General features: G+C 41.7%; 1 protein-coding gene across 2 annotated transcripts in view; it reads right to left on the bottom strand.

Annotated features, from left to right (window-relative positions):
* Nucleotides 1–18320, bottom strand: part of MBOAT1 (membrane bound O-acyltransferase domain containing 1) — a 112819-nt gene that overhangs the window by 27644 nt on the left and 66855 nt on the right. For both annotated transcript variants that reach the window (XM_033434825.2, XM_004273532.4), the window contains exons 5-6: nt 2439–2494; nt 340–394 (exon numbers count right to left, since the gene is read on the bottom strand). In XM_033434825.2, coding sequence (XP_033290716.1) covers nt 340–394; nt 2439–2494 — 111 coding nt within the window. The remainder of the gene's footprint in view (nt 1–339; nt 395–2438; nt 2495–18320) is intronic.

Below are 18320 nucleotides of genomic sequence, written 5' to 3'. Positions count from 1 at the left end.
TGGCCAAAGACCACCTTCAGCTTCCTCCTTCATCCTATTCTCCAGCCCATATTTATCTCTCCAACCCCACTGAAGGAGAATCCTGTAAAACTAACAAAATACAGAGCCATTTACCCTTTGATCTAGCACTCTCAGTTCTGGGAATCTATCCCACAGCTATACCCAAACCCATTTAAAATGACCTATGGACAAGGTTATCATGGCTTACCATTTATAAGAGCCAAAGACTGGTAGACAACCCAAGTGTCCATCAATAGCAGATTCATTCAATAAACAACATTAAGGAAGATCTCTGGATACTGATACCCAAGGGGCTCAAGAATATATTGTCAAACTTACTTTACAGCAAGCCGATGTTGCTCAGTGGAAAGATCTTCAGCCTTTCGACCTAATCCTATGAAAAGAAATATTGAGAAATAAGAAGTTTTAAGTGAAGTAGAGAACTTAATCCTTAAAGAGGCTTATAAAAACTCATTTGAAAGAAGTGATTCGTTTTTGTTTCATCGATCATAAACAGTCCCCGTTCTCCATTTTTTTCAATCGATCAAAGGGCTGCCTGTAAGGACACGTGTGAGGAGGAAAGTCTCTATAGGTTATGAAGAGGGGAGAATTCAGGGGTTACCCCGATTTAATTCACATAGTATGAACATGGATCCCAGAGAACCCTTCACACCTCATACACTCCTTACCACGCTGTATACGTTTTCATTGCTCCATGAGAGACATAAGCCTGCCTTTGCAGCCAGCACCTGCCTAACTGCCTTCCTGATTATGCTGGGTGCAGATACCTGGTATAAGCTGGGAATGCAATGGAATGGATGGGGAAAGGAATAGGGGACTTTCCTCTTCCACAAAAAACAGGAAACGTAACCCTGAATGCACGGAAAACACAAAAGAATTATCAAGAGGTTTTTCTTCTTTTAAAACTCATCCATGCCAGAAAAACTCCCAACCAAATCACATTTGTGCTTCCTATAAAATCTGTATGTTAACTAATAGTCAAGGAAACCGAACTGTCATCTAAAGAGCAGAAGAAGTCGACTTTAAAACTGTATATTCAGCTAAGACTGATTAGGGTTACCGACCATCAAGGCAACTCAAAAACATGCCTAAGAGAAGGCAGAGTGTTCCTGGAATTTACTTGTTCCTCCCACACACAAGAAAAAAAAAGAAAAAGGCAAATAAACATTTTGCTGCATGTAAGGGATGTTCCAAAAAACAGGGTAAACTGAGAATGCTTTAAAAAGTAAATTTAGGCAAAAATCCTGTGTATTAAAAACAAAACAAAACCAAGAAGCAATGTTAATAAAAGAAAAAAATCACCCTCACTTTTTTCTAAGATCTCATCAAATAGTACAGCTCTGGCAATCCCAGGAATTAAATTGATTTTAGCTATTGACTTACGGTGCTAATGTGAGTCTATAACAACTACCAAATGGTTTTCAGGTACAAAAATATTGACCAAATCATCCCATTTTGCCCAGGACTTTGCCAACGTGGGCACTAAAAATCTCATATCCTGGGAAACTTCTGGGTTCTGGGCAAACCAGGACAGTTGCTCACCCTAGAAAGACTCCATCCTCAGAATAAAATTACTCAGTTCTCTACAGAATGACTAAATCACCAAGTATGAACTAGGAATAAACAGGGTCAAAACGAAATTAAATCAGCTCCCCAGCTGTAAGGAAAAGCAGGAAGACTCGCTAGCAGAGACTAAATCTTCCCAACCCGTCAACACATAAAGAAGTTTCAACAGTTGCAAAGCATTTGCCAGAGCCGTACAAATCCGCAGAAGATACCTTTACTAATTGCACCTGGCATCTCTTAAGCCCATACTGAAACCTTCCACATGGATGGAAGGGCCATCCTCCTTTCCTGGAACCCAGTATTAACAGTGGAAATAATCACACTTTCTGGCCATTATCAGGAAGGGCCTGAGCGAAGAAAATGTTCAGTTTTATATAAAGAAAAGATAATTTTTCTTCCCAGCTTTTTATAGGTTTGGGCTAATCTCATTAGATAATTTTCCAAGCCCCCGCACCCCCCAAAAATGGTTAACTAGCCAATGCTGTTTAACATTTTGTTACCTCATGAGCTTCTCAGAGATTAAACCAAAGAAAAAGGATTCCATTTCTTCTGAATGGATTTGGAAATGAAGGGCAGAGAGCACCACACATTAACTTAAATTTAAAACACTGTAAAACTAAACAGAAAACCCACCATTCTCAATATAAACATTTTAGCCAAGACTATGGATTCAGCAGGGAAATGGTAAATAATAGCTGGGAAAGTAAAAAGCTATGATTAAAGTGGGCTGCAATTTTTTTTGCAAGATCTGCCAGCCCTTGTCTAACATTTGGACTGTGTATACGGTAGAAAAGAAGAGCTCTGAAGGTCAGGCTCACTCTTAGAACCAAAAGGAGGGCTGTTTTTCTCACCGTCATGAACTTGGAATGCCAAGGTTGTGATCTTCTGAGTGACAATCATCAAAGGCCTAAAAGGAAGATAGAAAACAATCAAGATTGGCAGGACTGCCACTGGAGAAAACATTTATTCCACTTCTGGGCATGGTAGTGTTTCATCTTGAAGATTATGAAATAAAATACAGAATTCAAACAATTGTTTTTCCCTTCCAAATCACTTTAAAGAAGTAGATAGGCAACAGTGAACAAGAAGATCACCGGAGAAACTCCCTCTTGCGTTCTTACTCTAAGCTAAGTTCTAGGACCAGCCCTGCCAGCATCGCCTGGAGCTTGTCAGAAACATAGACTTTCACACTCCATTCCCACCCCGGAAAATGAGAACCTGCATTTTAACAAGAGCTCCATGGAATTCAAATGCACATTTAAATGTAAGCAGCGCTGGTTCGGGAGGTGACCTAATCCAGGGCCCTGGTTCCACCTGGATGGATATGATCTTGGCTTCTTCATGCGAATATGCTCTAACCTGCTTTGTTCTATTTAAAGGCAATTCTTTCATTCACACATAGTAAAAGATACATTTGTAAAATGTAGCTGCCTGGAAATAAACCATTTAGTGACCAAAAATAGCACCAATCTTATTTTGAAAAAAGCCATCCAATACAAGCCTAAGAAGTGACACCCATGTCAACAAGCATGTCAAGATAATTCAGTGTATACCTATATCCCCATATATATGTATACATATAGCTGATTCACTTTGTTATACAGCAGAAACTAACACAACACTGTAAAGCAATTATGCTGCAATGAAGATGTTCAAAAAAAAAATCATACACACACAAAAAGATAATTCAATGGAAGCAATAGTCTCTTCAACAAATAGCGATGGGACAACTAGATATCCACATAAAAAGCATACAAAAAGTAACTAAAAATGGTTCAAAGACCTAAATGTAAGCGCTAAACTATAAAACTCTTAGAAGAAAACACAGGCATAAATCTTCATGACCTTAGATTTGGCGATGACTTCTTAGATGTAACACCAAAAGCACAAGTAACAAAAGGAAAAGATAGATTAAATGGATATCATTAAAACTTAAAATTTTGTGCTTCAAAGGACACACACAATCAAGAAAGTGAAATTCACAGAATGCATGAAAATATGTGCAAATCATATATCTGCTAAGGAACTCGTACTAGACTATATAAAGAACACTTCCAACTCAATAATAAAAAGACAAAAGTAACAATTTAAAAATGGCCAAAGGATCTGAATGGACATTTATATTAAAAAAAGATAAAGAAATGGTGAATAAGCACATGAAAAGATGCTCAGTAGTAATCAACCCTCAGAGAAATGCAAATCAAAACCATAATGAGATACGACTTCACAAGCACTAGGATGACCAGAATCAAAAAGACAGATTGTTTTGGCCACAACGTGGAGAATTGGAACCCTCACACATTACTGGTGGGAATATTAAACAGTGCAGTTACCTGAGAAACAGTCTGGCAGTTCCTCAAAACGTTAAACATAGAATTACCACATGACCAAGCAATTCCACTCCTAGGTATATACCCATGAGAAATAAAAACATGTCTACACAAAAACTTGTACATACATGTTCAGAGCAACATTATTCATAACAGCCCCAAAAGAAATAACCCAAATGTCCATCAACTGATGAATGGATAAATAAAATGTGATATGTCCCTCTAATAGACTATTATTCAGCAATAAAAACAATAAAGTACTGATACATGCTACAACATGGATAGACCTTGAAAACACTATGCTAAGTGAAAAACGCCAGACATAAATGGCCACATATTGTATGATTCCATTTATATGAACTATCTAGACTAGGCAAATCCACAGAGAAATGGGTTGCTGGTTGCCTAAGTCTCGGGGAATTGGGAGGAAATGAGGTGTGACAGCTAATGCATACAGGTTTCTTTGGGTTGGGGGGGTGATGAAAATGTTGCAAAATTAACTGTGGTAAAATGGTTACACTCTGTAAATTCACTCTGCATATGTGTTTAAACCTGCTGAATTGTATACTTTAAGTGGTTGAATTGCATTGTATGTGAATTATATCTCAATAAAGCTGCAATTAAAATGACACCTGAAAACTGAACAGCTACACGTAAAAGAATGAAACGAGAACGTTCTCTAACACCATAAAAATAAACACAAAATAAGCACAAAAATAAACTCAAAATGGATTAAAGATCTAAATGTAAGGCCAGACACTATAAAACTCTTGGAAACATAGTCAGAACACTCTCTGACATAAATCGCAGCAAGAGATCTTTTTTGATCCACCTCTGAGAGTAATGAAAATAAAAATAAACAAATGGGACCTAATGAAACTCAAAAGCTTTTACACTGTGAAGGAAACCATAGATAAAACAAAAAGAAAACCCACAGAATGGGAGAAAATATTTGCAAGCGAAGCAGCTGGTAAGGGATTAATCTCCAAACTATACAAATAGCACATGCAGCTCAATATCAAAAAAACAAACAACCCAATCAAAAAATGGGCAGAAGATCTAAATAGACATTTCTCCAAAGAAGACATAGAGATGGCCAAGAGGCACATGAAAAGATGCTCAACATCACTAATTATTAGAGAAATGCAAATCAAAACTACAATGAGGTATCACCTCCTACCGGTTTAGACTGGCCATCATCAAAAAAATCTACAAACAATAAATGCTGGCGAGGGTGTGGAGAAAAGGGAACCCTCTGACACTGTTGGTGGGAATGTAAATTGGTACAGCCACTATGGAGAACAGTATGGAGGTTCCTTAAAAAACTAAAAATAGAGCTACCATATGATCCAGCAATCCCACTCCTGGGGATATATCCAGAGAAAACCGTAATTCGAAATGATACATCCACCTCAATGTTCACTGCAGCACTATTTACAATAACCAGGACATGGAAGCAACCTAAATGTCCATCAGTGGAGGAATGGATAAAGAAGATGTAGTGTGTACATATATATATATATATATACACACACACATCTCACACACACACACACACACACACACACACACACACACAATGGAATATTACTCAGCCATAAAAAAGAATGAAAATGCCATTTGCAGCAATGTGGTTGGACCTAGAGATTATCATACTGAGTGAAGTAAGTCAGACAAAGACAGACAAATATCGTATCGCTTATATGTGGAATCTAAAAAATGGTACAAAGGAACCTATTTACAAAACAGAATAGAGTCACAGATGTAGAAAACAAACTTGTGGTTACCAGGGGGGAAAGGGAGGGAGGGATAAATTGGGAGATTGGGTTTGATATATACACACTACTGTATGTAGATCACATAACTAATAAGAACCTACTGAATAGCACAGGGAACTCTATTCAATACTCTGTAATGACCTATATGGGAATAGAATCTAAAAACCAGTGGATATATGTGAATGTATAACCAACTCACTTTGCTGTACAGCAGAAACGAACATAACATTGTAAATCAACTCTACTCCAATAAAAAGTTAATTTAAAAAAAGACATCTGTTTTTCCAATCATCTAGCCTAGCTTAGTACCTTTAATAGCTCTATCCTTGCCCAGTGAGATGAGATAAAATCCCACTGCCCAACTACCCTACTTTCCTTCAAACCTTCTAAGTTTAGCCTGGTAATCTGATCTCCATTCTCATAGCTTCTTACTGAATTTGCTATCTCTGACCCGTATGGACTGATGACTCATTTACATAGAAAGCTGAGGTTTGGTCAACGTCCTATGACAGCATCTCTGGGATAAACCTAGGATGCCGCACAGCCTCTGTGCCCTGAGCTCAGGCCACACCCAGGTGTGGCAGGATGGGATCAGACGCAAACCATCTTTAGGCCAAGGCTGATGTGTCCACTGCACTCGGCCACCTCTCTGTGAGTCCATTTTCTTTAATTCCTCTCGTCCTCATTTCCATTTTCCATCTCTTTAAAATAATAAGCATGTAATATTTTAAACTGTCAATATGAACTAATAAGATAAACTATTTTAAAGAAAGTGTCAACAAATGCCCTTTGACATCTTAACACCTACACCCAACTTTATATCTTATTTGTAAAAGTCCAGTGGCCAACGTTTGAAACAAGATTCCTAATGTTGTGTAAGGCGAAGAGAAGGAGAAGTGATTTGTCTGACTGTGGAAGGGAGGGGTGACTTGCTCTCCAGGACTGGGAAGAAGTGGGGGGTGGCAGACAAGGGAGCCCCCAAAGTGGTCATTCTAGGGCAGCAAGACATGCTCACAGCTGACACTAATTTTGACCACTCTCTTGTATAGTGAAAAAAATAACTGCTTCCAGAACACCGAGGTTTGGGTCCTAGAAATAAGGATTACATCAAAACTTTCTATAAGAGCAATTTCGTCTTACAGACAAATATATAACTTCACAGCTCATCTTCTTGATGTTCAACAACACCTCTGACCCAGAATGTGTATCAGATGCTGAGAGCTGTTTTTCTTGAAAGGGACTTACACTAAGCATCACATTCAATGTAGTTGCCAAATATGACTGTTTTTGTTTTCAAAGCCTCTTTGTGCTTTTTTTTTTTCCTGTAAGATTGTAAGCCTGAGGAATCAGTAACAGGACTTAAACTCCCAGCCTTCTTTACACAAAGCCCGGCACACGTTTTTTGTGTTTTGAGACACACATTCTGGTGACCATGCAATTTGCAAACCAAGTTCCTACATCTGATTTAATTCACAACTTCATTTAAAAGGGTCTAAAACATTGATATATCCATAAAGGAAATGTGTCATGGAATTAGCCTGACCTTCAGCCTCTACAGAAATGTACCATTTGTTTTCCTCTTTCTGGGGTTAGATTTAATGTATTCCATAATTAGGCACACGTTCAGCAAAGCATTTAGAGTCTATTCACAGAAGTGGTGGGCAGGAGAAAGCACCTCTCAGGTTGGCTGCTGGGGGTGCGTAACTGACTGGCTGCAGCTGCATCCTCTGATTCCACCACCTTGCTGGTGCTCAGCCCACGCCTCCCTGAGGCTACGTCCAGCCAGTGACTGAGCACAGCAGGGTAGCCACGCCCTCCAGACCAGGCGCGGTGCTCCTCAGCCCGGGAATTCCAGCTCGAGGACTCATCCTTGAACTCGCTGAAACAGGCTCAGAACTGCACTGCAGTCCAAGACCTCCCTTCCTTCCTTCCCTCTCCCATCTCAGCGGTGAGACGTGCATTTTAATCTGATGGCTCTCCCAGCCTCATCCAGTTGCCTCCCTGTTTTCCCTCACAGGTATTTTGCCCAACAAATCTCATACATCTGTTCTCGCCTTGGCGTCTGCTTCTCAGAGAACCCAGACCAATGTAATACACACTACTGAGCATCTAGATCAATGTAAATAAATAATAATTACTCCATGTTCAATCTGTACCTTTGGGTCTATGTAAGAACCACATTGTTATCATTCTTTAAGGGAAAAAAAAAATCTCTCTTTTGAGGGGAAAAAATAAGAAGCTATGGATCAAATTTTGTTACCCATGATCTAGACTATACTTTTAATAATATATTGTTTCTGTTTTAAACATCTGAAGAAGTTTCTAGTAACTTAAATAAGAAGCGACTCACACATGTGATCATGGGCTTATAAAAAACAACATACTGACAACTTGCAGAAAAGGAAATGGAGTTAGAGTCCTCCTACATTCTTACTTTTCTGTGGGTGTAAGGAAGAGCGCCATACGCTCCTGAACAGAGGAAGTCCATTCTGAACACTTTTCACTGATCAATTTATTTAAACCGATGGGTAGATCAGATGCCAAACTCAGACTGCACAGCTTACTGAGATTTCAGAGTCAAATCCAGAGAGTTACCGACTTAGGATAAAACTCAAATACCGGGACTTCCCTGGTGGCACAGTGGTTAAGAATCCGCCTGCCAATGCAGGGGACACGGGTTCGAGCCCTGATCCGAGAAGATCCCACATGCCGCGGAGCAACTAAGCCCGTGCACCACAACTACTGATCCTGCACTCTAGAGCCCATAAGCCACAACCACTGAGCCCGTGTACCACAACTACTGAAGCCAGCGTGCCTGGAGCCCATGCTCCGCAGTAAGAGAAGCCACCGCAATGAGAAGCCCGCGCACCACAACGAAGAGTAGCCCCCGCTCGCCGCAACTAGAGAAAGCACACACACAGCAACAAAGACCCAATGCAGCCAAAATAAATACATAAATATATTTTAAAAAACACTCAAATACCATCGACGTTGCATTTCAATCAAAACATAATATAATCTAAGACGTGTTTGTTGGTCTGTGATCGGAATTCATGTTTTTTTCCGGCAAAAATACAAAACCCAGGAGATCGAAGCACATACTACAAGCACACGAAGGGCACAGAAAGGCTCCTTGATGCAGCCAAAGGACTTCCTCAGGACAACGAGGCCTTAGAAGCTTAGCTGTGCTCAGATCATCCACCCCCTGAGAAGCAGGCCCTGTCCCTGGATCTTTACACACTCACCAGTCAGAGGCCCCTGCCCTTGCATCTATGGGAACTATCTGACCAATCGGAAACCAAGGTTTGAATCCAGCAGGGTTGAGATGGGGCCATTTCTCTTTTGTCCTGTGAATTTTTTTCATGATAAAAAAAAAAAATGCTGAAGAAAATTTTTTCTTCCTGAACCTAAAATTATTAGTCTAATTTGGATAAAGAAATATAGGGGGAAATAAAGTACGGGGAAAACAGGCAGATAGAGATATGTTTAGAGTAAAAAGAAACAACCATGCCACTCTGCTCTCCCCACCACACACACACACACACACACACACACACACACACACACACAAAATCAATGTCTTCTGATACAGACTTCGGGCAATTTACCAGTAGTGGTACCCATTCATCCATTTCCATTTCCTGTATCAACTCCCAACAAAAAATAACCTGTTTTTAAAACACTAAGCAAAACTCTGTTTTGAGCAGTATTCCAGGATAACCTGCCTATTGTAGCTTAATCTTTGGACCTTAAGTGGTTAAGTTCTCTGTCCTGGTAAAGCTAGGATGGAACAATGAGATGATGCAGTCATCAGTTAGAGGTGTCAAAAAAGCCAACCAATCACAGCTGGCTGGACAGCATCAAGCCAAATCTGACATTCAAGGATCTTATTTTCCCTAACAGGTAATTTTAGATGCAAAAAGTTATACTTTATCTTTTCATCAATTCTTTGTTTATAATACAAATCCACTTACAATGCATACATACTAGGAAAGCAAGGAGTCAGGCCAGCAAGAAGTTTGACAGGATGGGAGAATCCAATGCAACAAACTTCCAATCAACCACAATCTAGGACGGGGCTGGATCTTGCACAACAACTAGGGGCGCCAAGATACAATGCAAACTGCAGCCCGTGGCCCAGACCCAAGAGCTGAGGGCCAGACAGGAGGCTGTTGCTTCTGCCCCTCCAGTATCCCCCTGCTCCCAGGATTACTGAAGAGGGGGGTGATGATATTATACCTTTAGTACAATGCTCCCAAACTCCTATCAACTATGCCAGCCTGGGGGAAGAAAACAAGGGACTCCCGGAGTCACAGCAAAGAAAGTACATGGTTCCACCAGGCTTCCTAGGGCTGCAAATGAAGGCAATGGAAACTCCTCTGGACTCACTTCAGAGTTCACTGGTATCTGTTCAGACCCATCTAATCTCTATACTTTGGCACTCAACAACAACAAAATCACCAGCTCTCCATTTTAACAGGAACCCGCCAAATATACTTGGTATAATTTATACTCGTGTCCTCAGAATTAAATTCCAAGTGATGGTGCTAATTACTGAAAAGCTGGCAGCAGACTGAAGGAGAAACACGAAATACACTAATCTGGAAATCTCTTTGCAAATCTCTTCTTTTGTTCATATTATAGAACCCAGTTATTTGCACATACTGGGCTGGTTAGGTAGAGTGATCAGGATATCATAAACCAACAGAGGAAAACATCTCTCATGGAACAACAGGGCAATGATCTCCACTGCTCCAAGGGATGTGGGCAAGTGATACTTCTAGAATGCCCAACAGGATAACCAGGAACACGAACGACTATTGTTCCACTGGTGTAGGCTGCAGTTCACCACGATACGCATGCATAGTATGCATTCAAATATATTTAAATAACATTTAGAATTTATTATTATAATCATATAAAACAATAAAACAATTATTAAAATCACCAATAAAGACCACCCCCCAACCCCAGACAGAATCACTGTCTTAGCATGTATTATTTCCTTCCACTCTTTTTTCTACACATGTCCACATTCATAAAAATGGAATCTTAGGGCTTCCCTGGTGGCGCAGTGGTGGAGAGTACGCCTGCCGATGCAGGGGACATGGGTTCGTGCCCTGGTCTGGGAAGATCCCACATGCCGCGGAGTGGCTGGGCCCGTGAGCCACGGCCGCTGAGGCTGCGCGTCCGGAGCTTGTTGCTCCGCAATGGGAGAGGCCACAACAGTGAGAGACCCGCGTATCACAAAAAAAAAAAAAGGAATCTTAATACATGTATTTGTTTTGTGGTTTTGATTTTCCATTATATTGTAAGCATTTTCCAATGTCATTAAATATTCTTTGACGACATCATTTTTAATGGATGTATATTAGTATCATAATTTAATCATTCACCTCTTTTGGACCAATTAGGAGCTTCCAATTTTGCACTATTATCGACAACAGTTGAACATGGTTATGAATAAATTTGATTTCCTTAAGGTAATTCAGTTCCTAGGAATTTATCCTATTATAGGATATAAACTTTAAAAAAATTCTTGCTTAAAATTTATGGCTAACTTGGCTTCCAGAACGGTTGTACCAATTCATACTCCCACTAGCAGCGTATGAATTCTCATTTCATAATGTTTTCAAAAACACATGGGTAACTCAAATTGCCAACATGATGGGAGAGCAATTATCTGCCTGAATCTGGCCTCGCCTGCAAGAGGAATTAAGGTTCCTTCTTGCTGCTTCCCTCAGAAGAAAACTCGATTTGCGCCCTTCTGTAAGCAAAAAGGAATCAGTTCACTATCACCAACTTAAAAGGAATCAAGTATCAGCTTTATTACAAGCAGTTGTTGAGCTTCCCCGGGGAGAACAGTAAATGTTCCAGTATTGTTAATCACCCATATTCACAGAGAAAACATGGAGGACACTGGCTTCTACATGTATTGATACAAACTACATTAGCAGCACTAATAAAAGTGTATCTTGTGTGTCGTCCTCACCATTTAACATCAGTCTTGATTACTTTCAGAATGGTAACAAAATTGCGAGCCCCAGAATCATCTGAAGTACAAGTTTATGTGCTCTCCCCAAATTAAAAACATATATACATTATTGGACACAAACACTAACATACTCCAATCCTGTTCAATTCCTGTCTGTGCTCTTACTCTAAGTAAGTATGTTAAGCAGATAGGTTCACATGCATGCTCAAAAGAGAATAGCTATCACATCAGGCTGCTTTAAAACGCCAAGTTCAACTTCAAATCACTGCTTCATTCCTCAACAAAATCCTAAATAAGATTTTTAGGCTGAAATAAATAGTAGTGTTAAACAAATTCCGTTCTGAAGGAGAACTGGTGGTTGCTTGCATGTTCTTAATGAGACTAGACACTGGAAAAGAATCTCTCTTATTGACCATTTGTGATTTAAAACATCTTATCAATTTCAGTATGTACCCGTCCATTTATGTTTCTGACATTATCTGAGAAGATGGATTTATATCAGTGAGGCACTGTGCATTTAGGGTGACAGGAAAAAAAAAATTCTGCTGCTTAATAATGCCCTATAATTTTTTTTAAAAAAGACATACCCTCCAAGAACTGGATAAAGTATGGTCACTCCACAATCAGGGATCTAAATCACATTCTACTTACAGGAGCAGACACATTTTTGTTGTATCCTTTCCCAAACAAAAGTGTCCTTTCTCATTCAAACAGTCGACCCTTTTGTGTGTAAAGTCAGAGATTTCTTAATACAAGAAGATCCAAAAAATGCCAGAGAACAAACATCACCTAAGGAAATTTATCATGACTATGCCTATGCCACTGAAAGCGGAATGGACAGGAACTGATTTCCATCCTCCCCTGCTGTCAAACCCCAAATCCACCCCATTTCACAAGCACATGACTGTCTTCTCTTTATTTGCTCTTTATTTTTTCCTTTCGGTAACTTTCCACAATTCTGATTATATTAAAAATGACATAACAGTCATTCACGAGTTTACAGTTTTATGGGCAAAACCACTGGAGGAGGAGATGTGACGAGAACAGAGTGAAACGTGGAGAGTGGAGGCGTGACCAGGACCAGGGGACAGCTGTCAGCTCATCAAAGGGTATGGAATCATATAAAAATGGGTATTCATTTCCTAGAGCTGCCATAACAGATGACCACAGATTGGGGGGCTTAAAACCAGAAACGTTAATGTCTCACGGTTCCGGAGATCAGAAAGTCCCAATCAAGGTGTTGGCAGAGTTGGTTTTTTCTGGAAGCTTCGAAGGCGAATCTGTTCCATGCTTCTTCCTAGCTTTTGTGGCTGATGGCAACCCCTGGAGTTCCTTGGCTTGTGGCTGTGTCACTCTTATCTCCACCTCCATCTTCACGTGGCCATCTTCCCTGTGTCTCTGTGTCTGTCTCTCTCGTGGCCTTCTTAGAAGGACACCAGTCATAATGAATTTAGGGCCCACCCGAATCTAGTATGCCCTCACTTTAGCTAGTTACATCTGCAAAGGTCCTATTTCCACATAAGGACATATTCTGAGGCTCCAGGTGGACGCGAATTTGGGGGAACACGCGTCAAGCCAGTACACAATGACATGCTCACATTTGACCTTCCTATACAGACCTGAAATAGGTAACTACATTCATTCCACAGTCTTTGGTCACCTCTGTCTCCTATAATTGTGCCTGCCATATATAGCTTCTCAGCCAGGTCTGCTGAATGATGAATGAATGAACCTTTCAATGCAGGACCAAAGCTCTTCCTTGGAGTGTGGATCTGATCAATGGTGGCTACTCTCTTACATAAATCCCATCCACTATCTCCAGAGTTGTTTCCTCTAACAAGGATTGAGAAGGTAAAAGGAAGTAAAGATGCTTGCAGAGCAATCTGAGTGCAGAGTTTTTACTTGGTATAATCCTCCCTGAGATCCTTTCGGCTTTCTCAGCCACATCACATTTAATTCAACCACTATTACTTTTAATATACTAAATTTGCTTCGGTGGCTTTCCAAAGGACCTTACCTAGATTTAGACAAACCACTCTCTCTCCTTTCACATCCACATATAATCAGCTTATTTATAATAAGTACAAACTGGAATAAACAAATTTGGGGATAAACACATGACACTACCTAAGCGTACAAATCAATGGATGAGAGCAGAAGTGCCCATGCTCACCACCTACAAACACTCCGTGCACTGGGGTCTCAGTGAGTATGATTCACGGGCGATGGGCAGCACCAGCCAGTGAGAGCAGATGAGAGGCCTCCTGCTACACAGGTCCAAATGCAAGGACTCACGAGGTGGAAGGAAGGGGGCACGGGAGGGAGGAGGCGGCCAGCAGGGAATGCTCTGTAAAGCAGTAATCTTTGAGCTGGGTTATAAAAAGTGAAGTGAGAGATTTCCATGCACTTAAGGATGGAAAAGGGGCTTCTAATCAGGGGAACGAGTAAGGCAGAGGCGCAGAGACATGAAGTAACCAAGCGCATGCACAGACCCTAAACTTTTCTGCACTGCTGCCACATGCAGTGCACACAGGGAGGCGATGCAGCAGAGGAAGCAGGTCCAAATCACCATTGGCTTTGATACTCTAGAGAGCATAGACTGGAGAAGAGGTGCAGGATGGAAGGAAAGATGGCCAATTAGGAAAGGTGCAGACATGGTGATCCAGGGTGTTGGCAGTGGGCATGAGGGGCAGTGGACGGATTCTGGGGACTGCCAGGCTGCTGACATAAGAATGTGGGTGGCAGGGAAAGGAAGGTGGCTTTCTGAGACCTCCACAAGCACCTCACATGTCTGTGCTCCTGCAGAGCTATTCCCTTTGCCAGGAATACCCTTCCTCCTGCTAAAATGCATGGTGTCTCTGACACCTGGCACTGTGCATAGCATATTGCAGACTAAAAAATTGTTGTAGAAATGAATGAATGAATATACACTTGTGTCCTAAAAAGAAAGATGATATAGATGAGAAACAAATAATAATCTACTTTAGGCTAAAGTCAAAGTTTTTTGTTCAATATCCCAACCAAATATGGCTGGAGGGGCTGTTTAATTGAGTCTCCTGGAAGCATTAAAAAAAAAAAAGGACTGACAAATACTAGAGTATTTAACTCATTCCTTTAGTGAACATCTATGAAGAGCCAGGAACTCTTCTAAGTATGGGGGACAGGGTGGGGGGGCCCAGTTGTGAGGTTGAACCAAAAAAAATAATGTTTGCTGATTAAACACTAGGGAAAGTTATGACCACCATTTAAAACTACTTTTGAGACTTCCCTAGTGGTCCAGTGGTTAAGATTCCACCTTCCAATGCAGGGGACAGGGGTTCGATCCCTGTTCAGGGAACTAAGATCCCACCTGCCGTGGGGCAATTAAGCTGGTGCGCCACTACTGAGTCCACACACCACAACCAGAGAGCCGACATGCCGCCACTACAGAGGCTGCGCACTCTGGAGCCCACGCGCCACAACTGGAGAGAAGTCCGCGCACTGCAGAGGAGGACGCGTGTCACAACTGAGACCCAATGCAGCCAAAAATAAATAAATATTGTTAAAAAGGGGTCCTTCAAGATAGCGGAGAAGTAAGATATGGAGATCACCTTCCTCCCCACAAATACATCAAAACTACATGTACATGTGGAACAACTCCTACAGAACACCTACTGAACACTGGCAGAAGACCTCAGACCTCCCAAAAGGCAAGAAACTCCACACATACCTGAGCAGGGCAAAAGAAAAAAGAAAAAACAGAGACAAAAGGATAGGGATGGGACCTGCACCAGTGGGAGGGAGCTGTGAAGGAGGAAAAGTTTCCAAACACTAGGAAGCCCCTTCACTGGTGGAGACGGGGCGTGGGCAGGGGGGAATCTTAAGATAGCGCAGCCACAGGGGTGTGGAGGGCAAAGAGGAGAGATTTCCGCACAGAGGATCCCTGCCGACCGGCACTCACCAGCCCAAGAGGCTTGTCTGCTCACCCGCCGGGGCGGGCGGGACCTGGGAGCTGAGGCTCAGGCTTCGGAGGTCAGATCCCAGAGACAGGACTGGGGTTGGTGGCGTGAACACAGCCTGAAGGGGGCTAGTGCACCACAGCTAGCCAGGAGGGAGTCCGGGAAAAACTCTGGATCTGCCTAAGAGGCAGGAGACCATTGTTTCAGGGTGCATGAGGAGAGGGGATTAAGAGCGCTGCTTAAAGGAGCTCTAGAGACGGGCGCGAGCCACGGCTAAAAGCGCGGACCCCAGAGACGGGCATGAGACGCTAAGGCTGCTGCTGCTGCCACCAAGAAGCCTGTGTGCGAGCACAGGTCACTCTCCACACCTCCCCTCCCGTGAGCCTGTGCAGCCTGCCACTGCCAGGGTCCCGTGACCCAGGGACAACTTCACCGGGAGAACACACGGCGCACCTCAGGCTGGTGCAACGTCATGCTGGCCTCTGCCGCCGCAGGCTTGCCCCGCATTCTGCACCCCTACCCCCTTCCCCGAGTGAGCCAGAGCCCCCAAATCAACTGCTACTTTAACCCTGTCCTGTATGAGCAAAGAACTTATGCCCTCAGGTGACCTACACACAGAGGCGGGTCCAAATCCAAAGCTACCCCAGGAGCTGTGCGAACAAAGAAGAGAAAGGGAAAGCAGCCTCAGGAGCAGCGGATTAAAGCTCCACAATCAACTTGATGTACCCTGCATCTGAGGAATACCTGAATAGACAATGAATCATCCCAAAATTGAGGTGGTGGACTTTGGGAGCAACTGTAGACTTAGGGTTTCCTTTCTGCATCTGGTTTGTTTCTGGTTTTATGTTTATCTTAGTTTAGTATTTACAGCTTATTATCATTGGTAGATTTGTTTATTGATTTGGTTGCCCTCTTCCTTTTTTAATTTTTTTATATATATATTTTTTCCTTTTTCTCTTTTTGTGAGTGTGTATGCTTCTTTGTGTGATTTTGTCTGTATAGCTTTGCTTTTGCCATTTCTCCTATGGTCTGTCTGTTTTGGGGGGCTTTTTTGGGTTTTTTTAGTAAGATTTTAGTGTTTGTTATCATTGGTGGATTTGGTTTTTGGTTTGGTTGCTCTCTTCTTTCTTTCTCTCTTTCCTTCTTTTTATTACTTTTTTATTTTTAATAATTCTTTTCTATTTTAACAACTTTATTTAATTTCCTTCCTTCCTTCCTCCTTCCTTCCTTCCTCCCTCCCTTCCTCCCTCCCTCTCTCCCTCCCTCTCTCTTTTCTCCCTTTTCTTCTGAGCCATGTGGCTGACAGGGTCTTGGTGTTCTGGCCAGGTGTCAGGCCTGAGCCTCTGAAGTGGGAGAGCTGAGTTTAGGACACTGGTCCACCAGAGACCTCTCGGCCCCAAGTAATATGAAACAGCGAAAGATCTCCCAGAGATCTCCATCTCAACACTAAGACCAAGCCACAATGCTGAACACCCTATGCCAAACAACTAGCAAGACAGGAACACAAACCCACCCGTTAGCAGAGAGGTTGCCTAAAATCATAATAAGTTCACAGACACCCCCAAAAACACCACTGGACGTGGTCCTGCCCACCATAAAGACAAGACCCACCTCATCCACCAGAACACAGGCACCAGTCCCCTCCACCAGGAAGACTACACAACACACTGAACCAACCTTTGGTATCTTCCTGGGCGCAGACACCAAAAACAACGGGACCTATGACCCCGCCACCTGCTAAACGGAGGCCCCAAACAGAGTAAGTTAAGCAAAATGAGAAGACAGAGAAATACACAGCAGGTGAAGGAGCAAGGTAAAAAACCCACCGGACCAAACAAATGGAGAGGAAAAAGGCAGTCTACCTGAAAAAGAATTCAGAGTAATCATAGTAAAGATGATCCAAAATCTTGGAAATAGAATGGACAAAATATAAGAAACGTTTAACAAGGACCTAGAAGAACTAAAGAGCAAACAAACCATGATGAACAACACAATAAATGAAATTTAAAATTATCTAGAAGGAATCAATAGCAGAATAACTGAGGCAGAAGAAGGGATAAGTGACCTGGAATATAAAATAGTGGAATTAACTACTGCAGAGCAGAATAAAGAAAAAAGAAAAAAAAAAGAATGAAAAGAATTGAGGACAGTCTTAGGGACCTTGGGACAGCATTAAATGCACGAACATTCGAATTAAAGGGGTCCTAGAAGAAGAAGAGGAAAAGAAAGGGACTGAGAAAATATTTGAAGAGATTATAGTAGAAAACTTCCCTAATATGGGAAAGGAAATAGTAAATCAAGTCCAGTAAGCACAGAAAGTCCCATACAGGATAAATCCAAGGAGAAACACACCAAGATACATATTAATCAAACTATCAAAAATTAAATACAAAGAAAACATATTAAAAGCAGCAAGGGAAAAACAACAAATAACACACAAGGGAATCCCCATAAGGTTAACAGCTGATCTTTCAGCAGAAACTCTGCAAGCCAGAAGGGAGTGGCAGGACATATTTAAAGTGATGAAGGAGAAAAACCTACAAACAAGATTACTCTACCCAGCAAGGATCTCATTCAGATTAGATGGAGAAATTAAAACCTTTACAGACAAGCAAAAGCTGAGAGAGTTCAGCACCACCAAACCAGCTTTACAACTAATGCTAAAGGACCTTTTCTAGGCAAGAAACACAGG

This window comes from Orcinus orca, chromosome 10 (genome assembly GCF_937001465.1).
Source record: "Orcinus orca chromosome 10, mOrcOrc1.1, whole genome shotgun sequence".
In the NCBI taxonomy this organism is placed as follows: domain Eukaryota; kingdom Metazoa; phylum Chordata; class Mammalia; order Artiodactyla; family Delphinidae; genus Orcinus; species Orcinus orca.
The sequence above is the reverse complement of the archived record's forward strand: the minus strand, read 5'-3'. Positions and strand labels throughout refer to the sequence as shown.